Here is a 20,417-nt window from a genome sequence, read left to right on the forward strand (position 1 = left end):
TGACAACGATATAGTTGGGTGGCTCCACTGCCTGGTTATACAAACGTTCCTCATCTCCCTCGCTATCCCCCGAAAAGAGTATACTGTACAGTAGTGGACTGCAAAAGAACATCAGCCTGTGGTCAACTGATTTCAACACTGAGATGAACCTTAGGCTACAACAACAACAACAACTACTACTACTACTACTACTACTACTACTACTGCAACTACTACTACTACTACTGCAACTACTACTACTACTACTGCAACTACTACTACTACTACTATTACTATTACTACTGCTACTACTACTACCATCACCACCCGTACACTCGTACTGATACTACAACTACTACCATTACCACAACCACTACTACTACTATTACTACTACCAAACTTGGTAACATTTTCTTCCATTTGCACCTTCACATAGCTCAGTGGCAGAAGAAGAATGCTAAGTTATGCTGAGTGTTTTTAGGCCGACTCCTCGTACTAAAAACACTAGCTACTGAGCGGGGTCCTCTTTCCGGACCGGAAGTAAAGCACCAACAAAGGAACAGGACATAAAAACTAGGCAGTCCACCTTTAACACATCTATTACCTTAATTCTAACACCGTGACAATATTACATAGAATGATATTCTGGACAGGGGGTACAGATATACAAAGTTACGTTGAGATAGCACGGGATATTTACACACACTGTAATTACACTTTACAATGGGTTAGGGTTCTATAAGTGCATGTGACTGTCTTTCATTAAAGTCCAAAAGGTTTTAGTTCACTGACACAAGAGGGATATATAGGCTTAATGGCCCAGGGGAGGAATATTACTATAAAGAACAGGGGGAGCAGATCACTACAATTGACTTTTTGGGCTCAGCGTGGTGACTCTCGCCTGTGCGTACACTGGTAAGGGGGAACTCCTCTATTCTGGGCTGGGGGAACAACACTAGATTCACGGGTCCAGAATTATAGTCTTTAATAAAGGGAAAGTAATCACGGGCACTTATAGATGGGATCCCTCTTATTCACTCTGTCACTGTATCACTGTCCCTGTTTCACTTTCTCGGATGTAGGAGGGGATGTCACTAATCTTGCCCGTTTTTCTGGGGCGATATCACTCTGTCACTTTAAGGGGACCTCCGGGGGCTCTACCCGTGGCGGGAATCACCATACCCGCTGGGAGGAGACTCGACCTGGGTCCGATCCACTGAGGCATTGCAGGGAGACCCTCTTGCCTGGAGTCTCGACCTGTTGTAGACCCTCCTCTCTGGTCCCGTCGTCACAGTGCAGGGAGACCCTCTTGCCTGGGGTCTCAACCTGATGTAGACCCTCCTCTCAGGATCTCGTCGTCGTGGTGCAGGGAGGCCCGTCTATGTGGGGCCTCGACCTGGTGTGGTGGCCCTCAGGACTGGAGCCAAACACGTGAAGAAGTCGTGTCTGGCGTCGGAGGTTCTGAGGCAAGAGGAGGACAGCATTGGTAAGCTGCTGGGCTCGCCTGGGGGTCCGGGAACTGTGGAGGTCTGTCAGGGGACGCGCCATCAGGTGTGGGCTGCGGCCTCATCTCCTGCTGGTGCCTGGGGGAGACAAGAATCTCCCGGGAGTGGGAGGTAGGTCCCGACTGGGACTGGGTCTTTGCTCGGGGGACACCTTCAGGGCAACTCTGCCGGGTGGTGTCCAGCTACTCATGCAGGAGTTGGCTGAAGATAGAGGACACACGGAGGCCGTGTTCTCTCTCTTACACAGGGAGGGTAGCACAGAGGCGACTCTCTCTCTCTTGTCTCCGACACAGCCGTGGCGCCAGGTCGATCGGCCCTAGGACCCACTTTTGGCTTTATACAAGGGGCTCTTACCCTTGGGGTGGCTAGGGGTGTTGGCCCCTTATAGTTCACTATTGGGCCTCCTGCCCTGTTTGTGATAGAGGGTATTTCTCCCTCACAGTTCACTAAAGGACCTCCTGTCCTGGTAGTGGCAGAGGGTATTTCTCCCTTGTGGCTCACTGTGGCAGAGGGTACTGGCCCCTTGTGGCTCACCAGAGTAGCGGCAGAGGGTGGTGTTTCCTCGTGGCTCACTGTGGCAGAGGGTACTAGCCCCTCGTGGCTCATCAGAGTAGCAGCAGAGGGTGGTGTTTCCTCGTGGCTCACTGTGGCAGAGAGTACTAGCACCTGGTGGCTCACCGGAGTTGTGGCAGAGGGTGGTGTTCCCTCGTGGCTCACTGTGGCAGAGGTGCGAACATCTCGTGGCTCACCAAGGGACCTCCTGCCCTTCTAGGGTGAAGCTGTGGTCGTCACCACAATACTACTAGGGACTGATTTTATATCAGTCCCACCCCACTGCTGTCGATGGTCAACCCGCTGTTTAAGTTGTTGCGGATCTAGGCTCACCTGGCGTTGGGGCAGTTATGGGGAGAAGGGGCACAGGTCAGTGGTGGTTGGATGACCCTTTTGCCCTGGGTCATTAACCTGTCCGTTATCTCCTCCTCGGGTGGTGAGGTGGTGGTGGCCCGGTGGTGGTGTGGGGGGTGGCGGGGCGGAAGGTCCGGCCGTGGGCATTTTACTAAGGTTCTACATTTCTTACCAGCACTTCTTCAAGACTAGAATCACATCCCAGTGTAAATTCATTTGTAAAACTCAGCATTCAATGTGGAAAGATTATAATTTTGAACCAAGTTAGAGTAAAAAGAGAACAGTTCCACTCATGAAAATTAATGACAAATTACTATCAATTATTGTCTTAACTACGGCTTCGTTTACAAGGATAAGAGAATATATAACGTGTACTCTGTAAAAAAAAAAAAAAAAAAAGAAAAAAAAATCATAGTTCTCTCTAATTAGGGACAAAATTTCCCTAGTATTTCACATCTATTCCCCCCCCTGCAGGTTAACCCGTCACGTCCCGAGCTATTTCGCACCTCTGACACTCCCCAATCCCGAGGTATTTTCATTTTTTTTTTTTTTGGCTAAAACCTCCGCTTTTGGTGAGAAACATTGAAAATTCATAGAGAAATCGCTCACCTGAGGTTTAAAATACTCGATCCAGGTAGGAGTACCTCCTTACCTGACTGTGTTTTCTAACAGGCTGGCACCAAAGAAAACGAGTTCTATGGGAGGATAACTATTTCACACAACTCATAAACGGTATTTATTTATTTACTTGGTACGAATTTATGTAGTATGAGAGTATATTGGTTTTCAAGCAGTAATATAGGCATTATAAGCATTGTTTCACTCACTAACTCATCACCATACCTGACCTTCTTTTGCCACATTACCTGATCATTATTTCTGACTGTTTCTTCTTCTAATGCTATGTAAACTTTGTCCTCCACATTGTCATCGATTGGGGAATCACTCTGGCCCTGAATATCTTTACTGGCCAGGTCACTGGTAACAGGTGAATTGCTGAGACAATGGCGTGAGGGGGGGAGGGGGCAGGTTATGCGGTGTAAGGCATTGTCCCTGCTTGGCATCTTGTAGAGGAATAGAGGAAGGTGTCCTGTGTACATGCACGAAAAATCACACGCGAAAATTGAAAATTGTGCAAATTAGGGACTTTGCAATTGCACGACGTACCAGTACGTCACCGGGACTGGCAAATGCAAAATGTTGCAATGTACCCATACGTCGACGGGACGGGGTGGGTTAATATTCCAAAACTGAGAGGTTTTTAATGTTTCTCCGCCCATAGATAAAAAATATATATATATTTTTTTATATAACGCATCAGGGAGGAAAGTAATGAACATGGCCTAAGTATGAAGCAAACGCAGTGGCACAGCAGGTGAACTTATTGTATACTCCTGACTCCCTTCAAACGTACTCGTGTTATCTAGGGCAAACATAAATCACCCATGCCACACACTTTTCAATGCGTTTAATACTTTCATTGTGACGATTTTCTTTGGTTTCACTCTTGCTGCTTCCTGACTATTTTTTTCAGTTCTAAGGAGACGTCGTGCAGTGGAGGCTTTAGCTAACCTCTCCAGTTCTAAATGTCTGTCCTAAGCTGATAAAACTGTCTGAAAAAAAAAAAAAAAAAAGCATCTGGTTGAAAGTTAATGGAGGCTTAATCGAAGCCCTTTATTTGAATAAAAACCAAAAAAACAAAAACGAAAATAAAAACAATCCAGCAGCCCACCATCCTCCTTTCGTGGATTAGGGAGGGATATGAGAGTTAAGTGATGTTTATATTACCAAGAAGCGAAGTTACCCAGGTATACCGGTGCCACCACGTGAAGGCGTCCCTCCAGCATTTCTGTACATGCAGCAGATGGCAAGACTAATACAAAATGCTCCAAATGACTGAAGAGTTTAATGTTCTCCTCTCCCTTTCTGTTACCTATTAAATGATTTCCTTTTTCTCACTGTACTCTCAGCCCAGGAAGCTCACAAATTAATGTTCAGTTCCATGTCGTAACAATGGTGCGATTTTGTAGGAAGCGAACGAGAGATATGGGAGGTTTCTGTTCCCCTTCACTGTCATTCCTGCAATAACACTTGATTACTAGTGCGAATTTTCGTCTCATATGAATATTTTTGCTAAATCTAGACATGGAGAAATTCTCTCTCTCTCTCTCTCTCTGTTCAAGAAGCAGTTCTTAAGCCTGTGAATGCTTATCCTCTCTCTCTCTCTCTCTCTCTCTTTCCTTTCAAGACGCAGTTCTTCTTAAGTTTGTTTATGAATCCTGATCCTGTACTGTACACGAACACATCACGTCCGCCTCTACCCGCAAGACCATCATAAACTGACCTTGCATGAGTCCACTATTACACCATTATTAACAGCTGCCTCGAGTGTCAGTTGCTTAATTCTTGTTAGCTTAGGGGTCTCTCTAGCTTTTTTTTTTTTTTTTTTTTAGCTATTTTTTAATATTACATCTAAATATTTTCTTATGTGTTATTTAAATCATTCTAAATCCGAAGTAGAAGCAACGTGAGTATCGACAGCAGATTTCGGATTTCGTTAGCTTAGGCGGCTTCGTAGGACCTCTTTCTTTGCGATTTATTCTGCACATTAGCTCCTTCAGTTCGACGACGTATATTCCTGTTTTTTAAAAAACTGTTTAGGAAGAGGTGATAGACCATGTGCATACTGCAAATTTTATTCTTAAGGATCCCTGAACCCTTTCAGCTCAGTTTATGGCCAATTAAGTGTTGTCAGACTGGAGTATAAATTGACTAGTAACCAAGGAGACTTACATGTACCTCATAACTAAGACTTATAAAATTATCCACAAGTTTTTATTATTATTATTATTATTATTATCATTATTATTATTATTATTATTATTATTATTATTCTTGGAGTGGTCCACTAGAAACCAAGACGACCCGTTCTTACCTCACATTGAAGGTTCATCAAATTTCCAGCATCCATATATATATATATATATATATATATATATATATATATATATATATACTTGGAGGAAGTGGTCCAGTTACATTAAGTGAAAACAAACCAGCTACAGTAAGCACAAGGGAGGGCTGTTCGTCCTTCGATGATGCTTGAACCGAATACTTCAAAAAAAGCCACGCCGCTGTTTACAAACTTAGTGATCATGAGAGAGAGAGAGAGAGAGAGAGAGAGAGAGAGGGGGGGGGATGTGTGTGGTGAGTAAAAACAGCCACCCTTGTTCTATTCTCTATTACGTCTTATTTCATTCTTGCTACCGTCAGATAATTTAATTAAGGTTGGGGGAGAGCTCGCAATGTGTGAGAGTTAGAAATAAAGGGCATTGTAGTAGTTTTTTATCGTAACACCTCGCAGGCGAATTTGTATGTTACATCTCAATACCCTTTTGTTCATTACTGAGGCAAACTACACCGGTATTAACACATATAAACGAGAAAATATCCAGGCTAAGTCGCTAAGAAGAAGGTCCTTCGAATCCTACTATGCCACCCAGAACACGGCCGAAATCACCATTAACCCTTCTGTGCCTGCCTTCCTTCATGCCTGTCTGTCTGTCTTCCTTCCTGTTTTCCTGCCTTCCTTCTTTCGTACCTGATTTCAAACTGACACCCAGCCGGCCTTCATCTCTACTTCCTTCCTTCCTGCATGTCTGTCTACCTTCCTTCCTTCCAACCTGCCTGTCTTCCTTCCTGCCTTCCATCCTTCCTTTCAACCTGCCTGTCTGCATTCCTGCCTTCCTTCTTTCCTTCCTTCCTTCCTGCGTTCCTGCCTGCCAGCTCCAATGAAGTTCTCTCACTGCCTCCCTCCCTTCCTCCCTCCCTCCCTCGCTCTCTTCTTCCCTCCGTGCCTGCTTCTCTTCTTTCATTGCCTCCCTCTCTCTCGCCTCGTCACAACCTCACCCTCGCAGCTCTCCAGCCGCCACTCCAAAGCCACCCACTTCCCACTCCTTCGGTCATTCTTCAGGTCGGTTCCATTACTTCAAAGTGATATTCGCACAGCTGATAGGCAAAAATCTAACCCTTATTCTTCTTATCTCACACAGTCTCCTTATTCTTCTCTCTCTCACACACTCTTCCTTATTCTTCTCTCTCTCACACACTCTCCCTTATTCTCCTCTCTCTCACATACTCTCCTTTATTCTCCTCTCTCTCACACACTCTCCCTTATTCTCCTCTCTCTCACACACTCTCCCTTATTTTTCTCTCTCTCACACACTCAATCTTCATACTCTTACACACCCGTCATTATTCTTTTCACTTTTACACATTCCATTCCCTCACTCACTCTCACACATTCCCTCACTCACTCTCACACATTCCCTCACTCACTCTCACACATTCCCTCACTCACTCTCACACATTCCCTCACTCACTCTCACACATTCCCTCACTCACTCTCACACATTCCCTCACTCACTCTCACACATTCCCTCACTCACTCTCACACATTCCCTCACTCACTCTCACACATTCCCTCACTCACTCACACACATTCCCTCACTCACTCTCACACATTCCCTCACTCACTCTCACACATTCCCTCACTCACTCTCACACATTCCCTCACTCACTTTCACAATTCTTTCACTCACTCACACATTCCCTCAATCACTCTCACACATTCCATCACTCACACATTCTCACACCCACTTTTAAAATTCCCTCACTCATTCTCTCACTCTTACGAATCTCACACTCACTCGCTCACTTTCACATATTCTTTCACTCACTCTCACACTTTCTATCACTCATTCTCATACATTCTCTCACTCAATCTTACACATTCTCTCTCATGGTCACACATTCACTTACTCTTATATATTTCACTCACTCTTACACATATTCTCTCACTCTTACACATTCTTTTCAGTCATTTTCACACATTCTTCTTCTCACTTTTACACATTCTGTCATTCACTCACACATTCTCTCACTCATTCTTACATACTCTCTCACTCACTCTCACACTCTCTCACTTTCTCACACACTCTCTCACTCATTCTTACATACACTCTGTCACACTGTCTCACATTCTCTCACTCCTTCTTAAATACTCTCTCACTCACTGAAACATTCTCTCTCACGCTCACACATTCTCTGTCTGTCTGTCTGTCTGTCTGTCTGTCTGTCTGTCTCTCTCTCTCTCTCTGACACATTTGCTCACTCATTCTCACACATCAATTCTCACAATGAACAAAATATATTGTACAATTACTTTAATCTTTGAAAAATAATTTGAAATAATACCAATATTTTCGAGAACCTTCTGCAAAAATCATAGTGCATTTTTCCTTTTTTTTTTTTTTTTTTTTTTTTCCCCTCCCCTCCCTCTACCCTTTTTTGCTTTCAAGATTTTGGGTCAAGTTCGAATGCTCCGTGTCCTCCCCCCCCCATCTCCTCTCCTACAATTCTGGATAAGCCCCTTTTATATCGTGTGTGTCTATCTGTCTGCCTGTCTGTATGATGATGATGATGATGATGAATATCATCATCATTATCATCATCATTATTTATAAACATCATTATCATCACCATTATTATTATTATTATTATTATTATTATTATCATTATTATTGTTATTATTGGAAGGGCGCAAGTCGAGTGAGAGCCAGTGGAAGTGAGCTATTTGAGGGGAGCATGTGGAGTTACATGGAGAGACAGACTGACAAATGAGGAAGTGAAGGAGCATTGTGGTGTGAATGTGAATGTGACAGAAAGCGTCAGGAGAAATATACTGAGGTGATTTGGCCATGTGGAGAGGATGGAGAGCAAGAGACTAACGAGGAGTGTATGTGAGTGAGGTGAAGGGGGGGGAGAGAGAGGGGGAGGCCGAGGATGAGGTGGAGGGATGGAATGGAGAGGTATATGAGAGATGGGGATGTGAGCTGGGGGGAGGGCAGCGAAATAACGGAGGACAGGGCGACATGGAGGCAATTTGTATGTGACTATCCCTTACGGGATTAAGGCGTCTGACAATAGATAGATGGATTATTATTATTTTTATCATTATTATTATATGTCTGAGTCTGGGCATACTTGACACTTTGTTCCCAGAGGCCCAGCAGTTCTCCTATGTGCCATACGCCTTCACATGTCACTGTTTCGGCACTAATTCCCACCTTCCATACACAACAGTAGCCGACGGTCTCAGGAAGGGTGTGATAATATTAGAAGGAAGCAGGTTTTGTCATGTCGGTGGTTATGGAGGAAGATCATAAAATTCTGTTATAAAGAAATTCAAATAAGTGAACTATTCCTTGCCCCAGCCTAAAATTGATCTCGCGTTCTCTGATACAGTAGTTATCTAACCGCTTGCATCACTACCACCACATTTCAGGTACAGTCGACGCCATGATGCCTGGCCAACTAACGCAGCTGGTCCTGCTTCTGACTCTCACCCTCCTCCAAGCAGGTAACTCTCTCTCTCTCTCTCTCTCTCTCTCTCTCTCTCCATACATACATACAGTTCATACATATAAACATACACACATACATACATACATATACATGAGTATATACATACATATACTGGTATACTTAGATTGAGACAGATATAGATAGATAGATAGATATAGATACAAATATATATATTGTATATATAGATATATAGACAGACAGACAGATAGACAGATACACAGACAGATAGACAAATAGATAGAAAGAGAGATAAAGATAAATAGACAGAAAGACCACCATTTGAAAAAATCTGCCCTAAGCTGAATATGATCGTCAGGAGGCAGCAAGGACTGCCTTGTAAAAATGCGTCATAATCGGTTATTACTGTAAGACGACTGACACGCTCATAATCTCAACTTAGGAGGCTTTCCTGCACCTTGTCTTAGCGGTTACTTCTGTTTACTGCACCTTGCTATGCCCGTGTGTTATGTCATAATACTGACTTAGACTGCATAACTTTATATATCAATGTGTGTGTGTGTGTGTGTGTGTTTCATATGCAGAAATACAGCGGTGCTGGAAGCCTCCTTCCCTTCTGTCCAATACTCTTGTTTTTTCAAGACATTTTATTAAGCTTACAAGCGTCTTTGCAACCTTGAGACGATTTTAGTTAGTAAGCTTACAAGAGTTTTTGCAACACTGAGACGATTTTCGTTGTTAAGCTTACACGTGTGCAACATTCAGACGATTGCATTGAGCTTTCAAGTGTTTTTGCAACCTTCAGATGATTTTCTTAAGCTTACAAGTGTTGTTGCAACCTTCAGACGATTTTATTAAGCTACTTAGTCAGCTAATGAGTTTTTGATCTGGAGGGGTAGGTATATGCTTAATCAGTCCTTTCACTCCTACAACTGAATCAGATCGTCTAATGGTAGTTTGAATTTGAAAAATATTGAAGGGGATTAAGCAACGAGAATATCATACTGCTTCTAACTTGGCCTAAAACTGCCATCTCCCAATTTTGAACAATGAGTTGTAGTACGAAACGAGCCCTAAAATAAGATGTCAGTCACAAAAAGTGTTATGAAAAGCATGTAAAACGGTACTGCTGTCTTATTCGGGTACTGTACTTCGTAAAATAACCTGCAAAGGTACGAAAATCTGGACCTTGTTAAGATGAAAACTGATTAAACACAGGGTATTCGGTTCTACATGCAGGTCGCGCCTGATGCTCCAGTGGCTGTAGTCACGAAGTGCTATGAAAACGATGTAGAGCCGTTGTAATGTTTTATTCTGCCACTGAACTACGTAAAAGCTAAAGGAGGAAAATCTGGACCAAGTTAAGGTGAAAACAGTTTAATCACTGATTATGCTTTCCTAGATGCTGTTCGTGCCTCTTGCTTCAGTGGTTATATTAGATGCAGGACGGGATCATACAGCTGCGTACAACTCTCGAGCGTGTGTGACGGATACGATAATTGTGGTGACGACTCCGACGAAGATCCAGGGTTATGCTCTGTAAGTATTAACACAGATTAGTTTAGTACAGTTTAGCAGATTTTAACGCCTTGCATTGCTTAATCCGATGTCGTGTTGTTCCTACACACTTCTAAAACTTGTGGTAATGGATCCAAAGAGAGGTTGAGGTCCGGACCCCCCACCCTCTCCGTTTTATTTTCACCTGTGCATCTATATTTCCTGCAGTAAGTATACAAAATTACTTAATGAACGCCAGTTACTTAATGAACACCAGTAATTCACCTTCATTATTATTTCAGGGAGTACCATTATAGTGTAAAAATTATTTAAGTGTAACTGCATCCAAAGGAAAAAGTGTCACGAGTACGGTATAACCATCACTCAGCAACATAATGCATAAAAGTATGCCATTAAAAAAAAAAAAAATCAGGAATGGGGTTACATGTCCTTTAACTGCCTGGACCTTGTTCCACTGGTTTTTGGCACACATTTTTATAAGGTGTTTTTATACATGTTATTTCCTGGAGAGGGACACCGTAACGAGGTGGCAGTGATATAACTGCGTGATTCGACTACTGCGTTATAGAAACATCCCCCAGTTTCCTTCCTACTCCTTAAGAGGAGGATGGTGTACTACTGGAAAGGGACAGCTTCAGTCTGCATTTCACAGGCTTCACATTTCAGATGAACCTAAGGCAACAACAACAACAACCACTACTACCATACTTGTAAATATAAACTCCCCTATGTTTACGTTGCGTTTAAGACTGCCTGAATTACATGCTTGTCTTCATTCATACAGCTACCATACATTTCACATTCTAATGAGAATGAATACTAAAGTGACAAATCAAGTGAAATAAAACCATCTGTGATAACTGTTATGAGCCTTGTTTGTTGTAGAAACTGGCTAGAATCTATTACAAAAACGACTTTATTATGCCTGGTGGTCTATAGAAGAACTCTTGGATTGGAACGAGCTGTTGGCTTACGCTCTGCGGTTCGCTTCCTAGAGGTGGTCTGAGGTTACTGATCGTGTAAATGCTATCAAAGGTGTAGGTCAGTCTCCTATTCTTACATGCTCTGGACTAAGATAGCCTCAAGCTCCTACGCTCCAAATGGTTAATATGGGGTTGGTTGTTTATGTATCACAGCTAAATCAAACCACTTGGTCACTGATTTTGTTCGTCACTAAAATAATGCCAGATATTTTTTTCTTATTATATTTATTGCATATGTAGTGATATGCTTCCATTTTTTTTTTTAAGTTCTGGAAATATAGAAACTATGGCAGCAGCAGCGCAGTCGAAAGGGCGTGCAGATATCCCGACACCACACTTGAACGCTTCTGTCAGGTAAGCATGAGAGGGTGAGGAACCAGAATGGGTTGCTCGCTAGAAAGTTCACTGTGACTAGAGGCATTTTAAGCAAGAATTTTCACTTGCAAGAATATTTTTGCAAAGATCAAGAACTACACCGTTCTCTGCTGAAAACGAATGTAAATCAAGCACTGCATCTATGCATGAAATATGCACTGGTGTTTTTCTAAGCCCTAGAATCCGGGTAACGAACTTTTCAGCATACTCTTACTGCATTAAAAGACTTCATTCAACTAAGGAAAGACCTCTCGTACTGAAAGAGATTACTGAAGGTTGTATCTAACTCCTCCAGTTCAAGCAGTAAGTCATATAAAACTGTTAAAAAAATTAAAATCCCTGGTGTCACATGCACCAAATTCGTGCATGCATGATGTACCGAATGCACAAAAGTACACTACAATACATCCCAGTTTTTTTTGGCATATAATCCCAATTATGTGCCTTCATATGATAAACAGAGGGAAACTATGACTTGTGCATAGAAATTGTCCCTCTGTCTGTCAAAGAAAGTTACCTAGTAGTTTATGCCTACAGACAGGATGTGGAATTGATTACGTTGTCTAGGTACTTTGTCCTTGTACGAACTTGGTGCATGTGATGCTGTGCGCAAAGTACCTGATTGCATATTCCCATACTTAGGAATAGGGAACTTCCTGCACTGGGTACTTTGTCCATGTACGCTCAAAGCGCAAATAAGTGTGAGATTAACTCTACCCTCTTTAAGTATTTTAGGAAACATACTCTTAATATGAACCTTGAATCGAAACAAGGAGGAAAGTATAAAGTATAGTAAAATTGATGCTCTACCATTGTTTATGCTATCTGAACATGTCTCGCCAACTGTAAGTACGGGCCATGTACTGGGGAAGCAAGAGAGGGAGAATGAATAGAAGGTGCTGGGAGGAAGGGAGGAATAAGAGGAGAAAAGGGAAGGGATAATTAATGGCAACAGGAATTAGAGAAAGAGGTAAAGAAAAGGGCAGCAGGCGAGAAAGGATAAGGAAAAGAGTGAATGGATAGGGATACTTGGAGGAAAAGGGTTGGGAGATGAATGGAATGAAAGCGAGAGGGGAAGGAAGAAAAAGCAGATGTAGAGGGGGGAGGGAGGAGAATGGGAGGTAAGAGAAGAGAAAGAGGGAGTGGGAGGGGGAGAGAGGAACGTGAAAAGCGGGAGGGATCACTCAATTCCTTGCCCCAAAACACTCAATATAGTTCAATTTTGTCTAAAATAAATTTGTCTCGACCAGTGTGGAAGGTAACCAATGCGTCTATCCGTAGCACTCAACGAAATTTCGCTCTAAGTCACATGTTTTTGTTGTTATTCGTACTGCAATAAATTTATAGCACTGTCTGGGCCGACCGTCCTTAAAACTTGAATATTTAAAAAGGAAATATATGACAAGGACTCAGACAAACGTAACTTATCGAGAATTGTGGCATCGCATGGTAGGGCAACTACGGCGAATCAGAAGGTTGTCTATAATAAATACTCTTTATGTACTCTTAGGGCAGTCACATTCGGGAAATGCTTGAGGTCGGGCCGGAGCTTTATAAACGTGGGGCACCTTTATGGGCGGCCCTGTCCGTCTGTCCCCTACTATTTTTTTTTTTTTTTCGGATATGAGGTACTTCACTCCCACTTTACGGTCCTAATGATCTTGTACTTTTATTTTTTATGTGTCCGACTCTGAGCATAGGCTTTACAGACTGCTCCCAAGACCCAGCAGTCCACCTGCATATCATACACCTCCACATGTCACCACGTCGGCGCTACGCTAACACCCACCGTCCATATTGCATACATGCTAGGGCTGTCTTATACAGGACTGGTGATTTGGTATTAGTGGGGATACTTTTACATGTCGGCGGGTCTTTTGGTGGGTCTGTAAAGTCTGCTTTCATGACAAATTCAGATCCTCAAACTGTTCCCTGCCGCAGCGGGGATTCAAACCCGGGTCCGTTAGAACTGCAGACCATCTCTACCGATTCAGCCACCCCCTCCCCCTACCTACAGTATCTAGTGCTATGGTCCTTGTTGCAAAAGATACAGTCCTCTTACAATACAAAGTTCCTGATTTAAATACAAAAGATAGCTCTACTGTAAATAACCATGGGTCTTCACTAGTATCGTGTCACAAATTATACATGATTATGAAGCACAGCAGTGCCTTGTAGCTTACCACTGCAGTAACAACAATGATTTTTACTTACAATATAACACAATACTGACATTATTTTTCTAAGTAACTATAGACTAGTCTTCAAAACCGGTACCCTCATGATATCGCCCTTCATTAATAATAATTTTGGGTAACTTGGCTTCCATATATCTTTGGCACAGCCCATCCCAGCCTGTCCACCAGTAGATTTTAAACAAAATATTTATGGACTGATGTCCTTGCTGTCACCAACCTAGTGCGGGAGGTTGGTTCTATTTTTGCTATCCAAGCCTAATAATAAGGCGCGTTATCGCGAGAAAAAGTAACTCAAATTATCATGCCTTTGGCAACAATATTGAATACTGGGCGACAGCTTACTATCCCCAGCGCCAAGCCTCAAGATGAAATTCAGCATATGTCAAGATTAGTCAGGGTTGCTTCTAATGGATTTTGACCAATATTAAGTGATCTTGACTATTTTATATATACTTTAAACATAACCTTGCGTGTCGGCTTACTACGGTGAAGTACAGCTTTCCATGGTGCAGTACACAGTTCAGTGGACAACAGTCTGATGTAAGTTGTACGGACAGTTGGGTTAATACGGCAAATACTTTACTGTTTTTACTTTAACTTGGCCTGAAATTGCCATGTCTCCATCTTGAATGATATATCACGAGAGCTCAACACTACATTGTGGTGCTAGTCACGAACCAGTGCAATGTAAAAAATGTAAAGCCGTAGTACTGTCTTTTTCTGCCACTAGGCAATGTGAAATGAGCAGCAAAAAGACGAGAATCTGGGCCAAGTTGAAGACGTACAGCTGCGTGTTGCCACGCTAGGGATCCGAAGACGAATAACAACGGGATCTTTCGTTATACGAGAATCTCAAGTTTTGAGCCACTGTTAGACAGTATGATCCTTTAACCGGGAGGTATTAAGCTGCAAATTATTTCTTTACCTTATAAGGGATTAACTTGCACTTTTCCTTGCCGCTTTTCCCTACTTAGCGATTTCTCTACCAACTACCTTCCTACCCACAGCAGCTCCCTGGCCTGCATACTTATACCCACTTACCTACTTTGACACCCGACTCCTTACTTGCCTCCCTGCAATTCTACCTACTTTCCTACCGAACACCTTCTTACCTCCCTGTCTACTTGCCTGCTTACCTACCTTCTCATCTACCTGCCAACCTACCTCCATGCCTGCCTACAGAATTACCTCCTTGCCTACTTCCTTAAATACTTTTCTGCCAATCTCCCTGCCTACCTACCCAGTCGATTCCCAACCTACCTCCCTGCCGGCCTCCTTGCCTACATGACTGCCTGCATACATCCTCCCTCCTTACTTACCTACTTACCTCCCTACTAAACCTCACTGCCTGCTTCCACCACCTAATGAGTTAGGGACACAGGAACGCACTGAAAGTTTGTTTTTTCTTTTCCTGCCATTTTCCACTTTCTAGTGTTGTATAATGATAGCATTAATTACTGCATTTTAAACACCCTTTCCAGTGATACCAATGTTATGCCTATACTCTTGTAATTAAAGACTTTTTGGTCCAACTGTGACCTTAGGGTTGCTCTTGGCGTGTTAACCACTCCGAGTTGGGCACACTGTCAGGTATAGAGTATTCACTTTACATCTCCATCGTCAAAATCAGTTCATAACTACGATCATTAAAACGCGAACAGATGGACGAATGGAAACACCAAGGTCTAAAGAATAACTGTCATCCCGACTCAAAGAGCGCTAGGGTCAAAGACTTCGTTTTCATAAATGATGTCAAGTATAAGATAATTCAGACGGCAATCAAATTTCTTGTTACAGCAACACTCCTGCATTCAAAACTGATACTTTTCTTCAGTATTTGCAATAATGACCCTAATGTTTCCCGATATATAAGAAGCCATTTGACTTACCACTCTGTACGCAGTCATCTGTAGGTAGCATTTTATCGAGTGAGTGAATTTACTCTTCAAACTACGTAAAAAGCACAATCCTATACTTTTTACATCAGGGAAAATAATTATAACTGCCACAGTTGCTCATAAATTCAAGCTGCTTATAAGACTAACTCTGCATATCGTACGTCTGCCTTTATATATGCAGCAACGAAACACTTCACAATCAAACTGGAGTGAATATTCAGGACCTTATCAAATATTTCCTCAGGTTTACACAAGCGGTATACTCTTGGTCCCCCCTCCTCCACCATCATCATCATCAAACAAAGGAATGACGATTAGTAAGTTAACATTCTCTCTCTCTCTCTCTCTCACACACACACACACACACACACACACACACACACACACGCCAACACACTCATTACAACTCTACAGATACCCTTTCCCAAATCATACAGCAAGGTGCCAAAAGGGGAAGGATTAATCTTGGTTACCACTCTTCCTGGGCATCCTGGCCCCACAGTGAATCTCATATAGATCAAAATATTTACGGAAAGATCTATCTGTCTATCTATCTAATGCCAGACGCCTCAATCCCGTTTGGGGTGGCCACAAACAAATCGCCTCCAAGTCGCCCTGTCCCCCGCCATTTCACTGCCCTGCTCCCAACTCACACCCCCCTCTCTCATATACCTCTCCACCCCATCCCTCCATCTCATCCTCGGCCTCCCCCTCCCTCTTCCCCCCTCCACCTCACTCACATACACTCTCTTCGTCAGTCTCTCACCCTCCATCCTCTCCACATGGCCAAACCACCTCAGTGTGTTCCTCATAACGCTTCCTATCACATTCACATCCACACCACAACGCTCCTTTATATCCTCATTCGTCAGCCTGTCTCTCCACGTGACTCCACAGGCTCCTCTTAAATAACTCATTTCCACTGCTCTCACTCTTGACTTGTGTCCTTCCAACAATGTCCAAGCTTCACTTCCGTACGTTAGAGTTGGTATCACAATACTGTCATGTAGTAACTTTTTCACTTCCATGCTCACTTCCCTGTTTCTTATCACTGCTTTCGGAAAGATCTATCGATTAAAAAAAGTTACGGAAAGATCCGTGCTAGCACCTATCATACCCACACCTCTCACATCCCCACATCTCTCACATACCTGCACTTTTCACATATCCGCATTTCCCACATACCAGCACCTCTCACACTCACACCTCTCACATATACCTACACCTCTCACATACTCACACCTCTCATACCCACATCTCTCACATACACACACCTCTCATAAACCTGCACCTCTCACATACCTGCACCTCTCACATACCCACACCACTCACACAGCTGCATCTCTCACATACCCACATCTTTCACACAACTGTACCTCTCACATAACTTCACCACTCACATACCTGCACTTCTCACATACCTGCACCTCTTACATACCCGCACCTCTCACATACTTACAGCTCTCACATACTCGTTGGTGCACCTCTCACATTCCCACATCTCTAACATAACTGCGCCCCTCACATACATGCACATATCACATACCCACACCTCTCATATACCCACACCTCTCGCTTACCTACACTTCTCACATACCCACACCCCTCATATACCCACACCCCTCACATAACCACACCTTACACATACCCACACCCCTCAAATACTTGCACTTCTCACATACCCGCATCCCTAACATACCCACACCTCTCAAATACCCACACCTCTAACATCCTGCACCGCTCACAGTCCCACACCTCTCACATACCTACACTTCTCACATACCCACACCTCTCACATACCCACAACTCTCACTTATCCACACCTCTCACATACCCACACCTCTCACATACCTGCACCTCACACACCTGCACTTTTCACATACCCACACTTCTCACATACCTGCACCTCATATGACTATACCTCTCACGCATCCGCACCTCTCACATAACCACACCTCTCACATACTCACACCACTTGCATACCCACACCACTTGCATACCCATACCTTTCACATGCTCACATCTCTCACCTACCAACACCTCACACGTCCCCGCACCTCTCACACACCTGCACCTCTCACATACCCATACCTTTCACATACCTGTACCTCTCACATACCTGCATTTCTCACATACTTTCACCTCTTGCATACCTGCATTTCTGCACCTCTCACACACCAACACCTCTCACATACCTGCACCACTCGCATATCCACACCTCTTGTACTCGCATCTCTCGGAAACCCTCACCTCTGAAATACCTACACCTCTCACATATCTGCAACTCTCACACACCCACATCTCTCACATATCATCATGTCACATACCCACTCCTCTCACATAATCAAAACCTCTCACATACCAACACCTCTCACATACCCACACCTTTCACAAACCCACACCTCATAAATACTCACAACTCTCACATACCCACACCTCTCATGTACCTACGCCTCTCACATACCTGCATCTCACATACCTACACTTCTCACATACCCACACCTCTCACATACCCACACCTCTTACAAACCCACACCTCTCGCATACCTACATTTCTCACATACCCACACATCTCACACCCCTACACTTCTCAACTTCCTACACCTCTCATATACCCACACCCTTCTTATACAAACACTTCACACATACCTGCACCTCTCACATACCTACACAGTTACACTTCTCATATATTCACACCTCTCACTTTCCTGCACCTCTCACACACTCAAAGCTCTCACGTACCCATATCTCCCACATACCTGCATTTATCACATACCTACACCTCTCACATACCCACACCTCTCATGCCTGCATCTCTCACATACCCACACCTCTCAAATACCCACACCCCTCACATACCCACATCTCTCACATATACCTACACTTCTCACATTCCCACACCCCTCACTCACTTACACTTCTCACATACCTCCACATCTCACACACCTGCATCTCTCACATACTCACACCTCACACAGACCCACACTTCTCATATATTCACACCTCTCACTTACCTGCACCTCTCATATATTCGTATCTCACAAACTCACACGTCTCACATACCTGCACCTCTCACATAGCTGCACCTCACACATACCAACACCTCCCACATTTCTGCACCTCTCACATACTTCCGTACCTTCTTTACCCCTCCACAGTTGCTGACACTATACACGGGTTTTATTCGCCCCTGTTTAGAGTACAACTCTCATGTGTGGGGAGGCTCCACACATACAGCTTTTCTCAATAGGGTGGACTCAAAGGCTTTTCGTCTCATCAACTCTCCTCCTCTTACTGGCTCCCTTCAACCTTTGTCTCTTCGCCGCATTGTTGCATCTTTATCTCTTTTCTGTCGCTGCTTTAATGGTCACTGCTTGACTGCTTCTCTGAACTGTCTGCTTGCAACCCTCCACCTCTACGGCAGGTGCGTAGCACCTGTCTAGCAACAAATTCTCATTCCCTTTCTACCCAACTCTCTAATGCAAGAGTTAACCGTTACTCCCAGTCCATTTATACAACATGTCAACTCTGGTACTCTCTCCATCTGTCTGTATTTCCTACTTCCTATGATCTCCAGTTTTTCAAACGCAGTGTGTCCAGGCATCTCGAAATGATCGGATCTTGAATTCGGCTCTCTTTTGTATTGTTTTTGTTTTTTCTTGGAAGGAACGGTTTGCAGGCTCCTGGCCTTTGGTTCCTTCTTTCTTGCAAAAAAAAAAAACACCTCTCACATACCCACACCTCACATATCCGCACCTCTCACATATCCACACTTCTCACATACCTGCACCTCTCACATACCTACGCCTCTTGCATACCAACACCTCTAACATACTAACATCTCTCACATACCAGCACCTCTCACATTCCTGCACCTCACACATACCCACACCTCCCACATATCTGCATCTCTCACATATCCGCACCTCTCACATACCTGGACCTCTCATATACCTGCACCTCTAACATACCCACACTTCTCCCATACCCACACTTCTAACATATCTGCCCCTCTACATACCTGCACCTCTCATATACCTGCACCTCTCATATACCTGCACCTCTCACATACCCACACCTCTCACATAGCGGCCATGTCATACTGAGCTTGGAATGAAAGATAACTTAGTCTGATAATATTGGTCATGATAAAAGTCATAGTAGGAACACCTTGTTTCTATTCAACTACATTCAGGGCATTTTCTCACTGTCGCCTCCATTATATGTGACACTGAGAAACAGCTTGCCTAGAATGTGTTAAAGTGAAAAGGGGTGTTCATAAATCAACCACTGTACTACCGAACCTTGACTACAGGACAATTTGCATCAGAATGTGTGTTGTCTTATAAGTCACATTGTAGTCTTCATAACTCCTCCTTGGAAATCCATTCAGCATATTGCATATTAACATTTACTTTGTGAGCTATTTATACCGTTTTAATATCAACATAGTTTGCTTCATGAACATACAAGAGAATACTGAGGTGTAATGTGCTGAATACAGTACAACAGGAAGTGTTATGAAATATGTAAATGCCAATTCCAAAATGACTTTGTGTCTGACTCTGACATCACCATGACAAGGCCATAACAAAAATGCACCAATTGGTGACCCTGCAGGAAATGTCCCTCAGAATATAAGCTTCCACTGCCATCATACATTACCTTAAA

General features: G+C 43.4%; 1 protein-coding gene across 1 annotated transcript; it reads left to right on the forward strand.

Annotated features, from left to right (window-relative positions):
* Positions 1–6,283: 6,283 nt before the first annotated feature.
* LOC145398657 (uncharacterized) lies at positions 6,284–19,712 on the forward strand. The gene is made up of 5 exons (XM_080271463.1): positions 6,284–6,363; positions 8,737–8,811; positions 10,177–10,313; positions 11,543–11,629; positions 19,602–19,712. The coding sequence occupies exons 2-5, from the start codon at positions 8,751–8,753 to the stop codon at positions 19,710–19,712; spliced, it is 396 nt and encodes a 131-aa protein (XP_080127589.1). The 5' UTR covers positions 6,284–6,363; positions 8,737–8,750.
* Positions 19,713–20,417: the final 705 nt, after the last annotated feature.

The sequence above is a fragment of the Coenobita brevimanus genome, chromosome 46 (genome assembly GCF_032717465.1).
Source record: "Coenobita brevimanus isolate Jiangsu-jjx chromosome 46, ASM3271746v2, whole genome shotgun sequence".
In the NCBI taxonomy this organism is placed as follows: domain Eukaryota; kingdom Metazoa; phylum Arthropoda; class Malacostraca; order Decapoda; family Coenobitidae; genus Coenobita; species Coenobita brevimanus.

Bases quoted from the DNA above. Each gene is read 5' to 3' on its own strand.
- LOC145398657 (XM_080271463.1), top strand. From the start codon at position 8,751: ATGATGCCTGGCCAACTAACGCAGCTGGTCCTGCTTCTGACTCTCACC. The intron at 8,812-10,176 runs GTAACTCTCTCT...ATGCTTTCCTAG, and splicing joins TCTCACCCTCCTCCAAGCAG to ATGCTGTTCGTGCCTCTTGC. The intron at 10,314-11,542 runs GTAAGTATTAAC...TTTTTTTTTAAG, and splicing joins AAGATCCAGGGTTATGCTCT to TTCTGGAAATATAGAAACTA.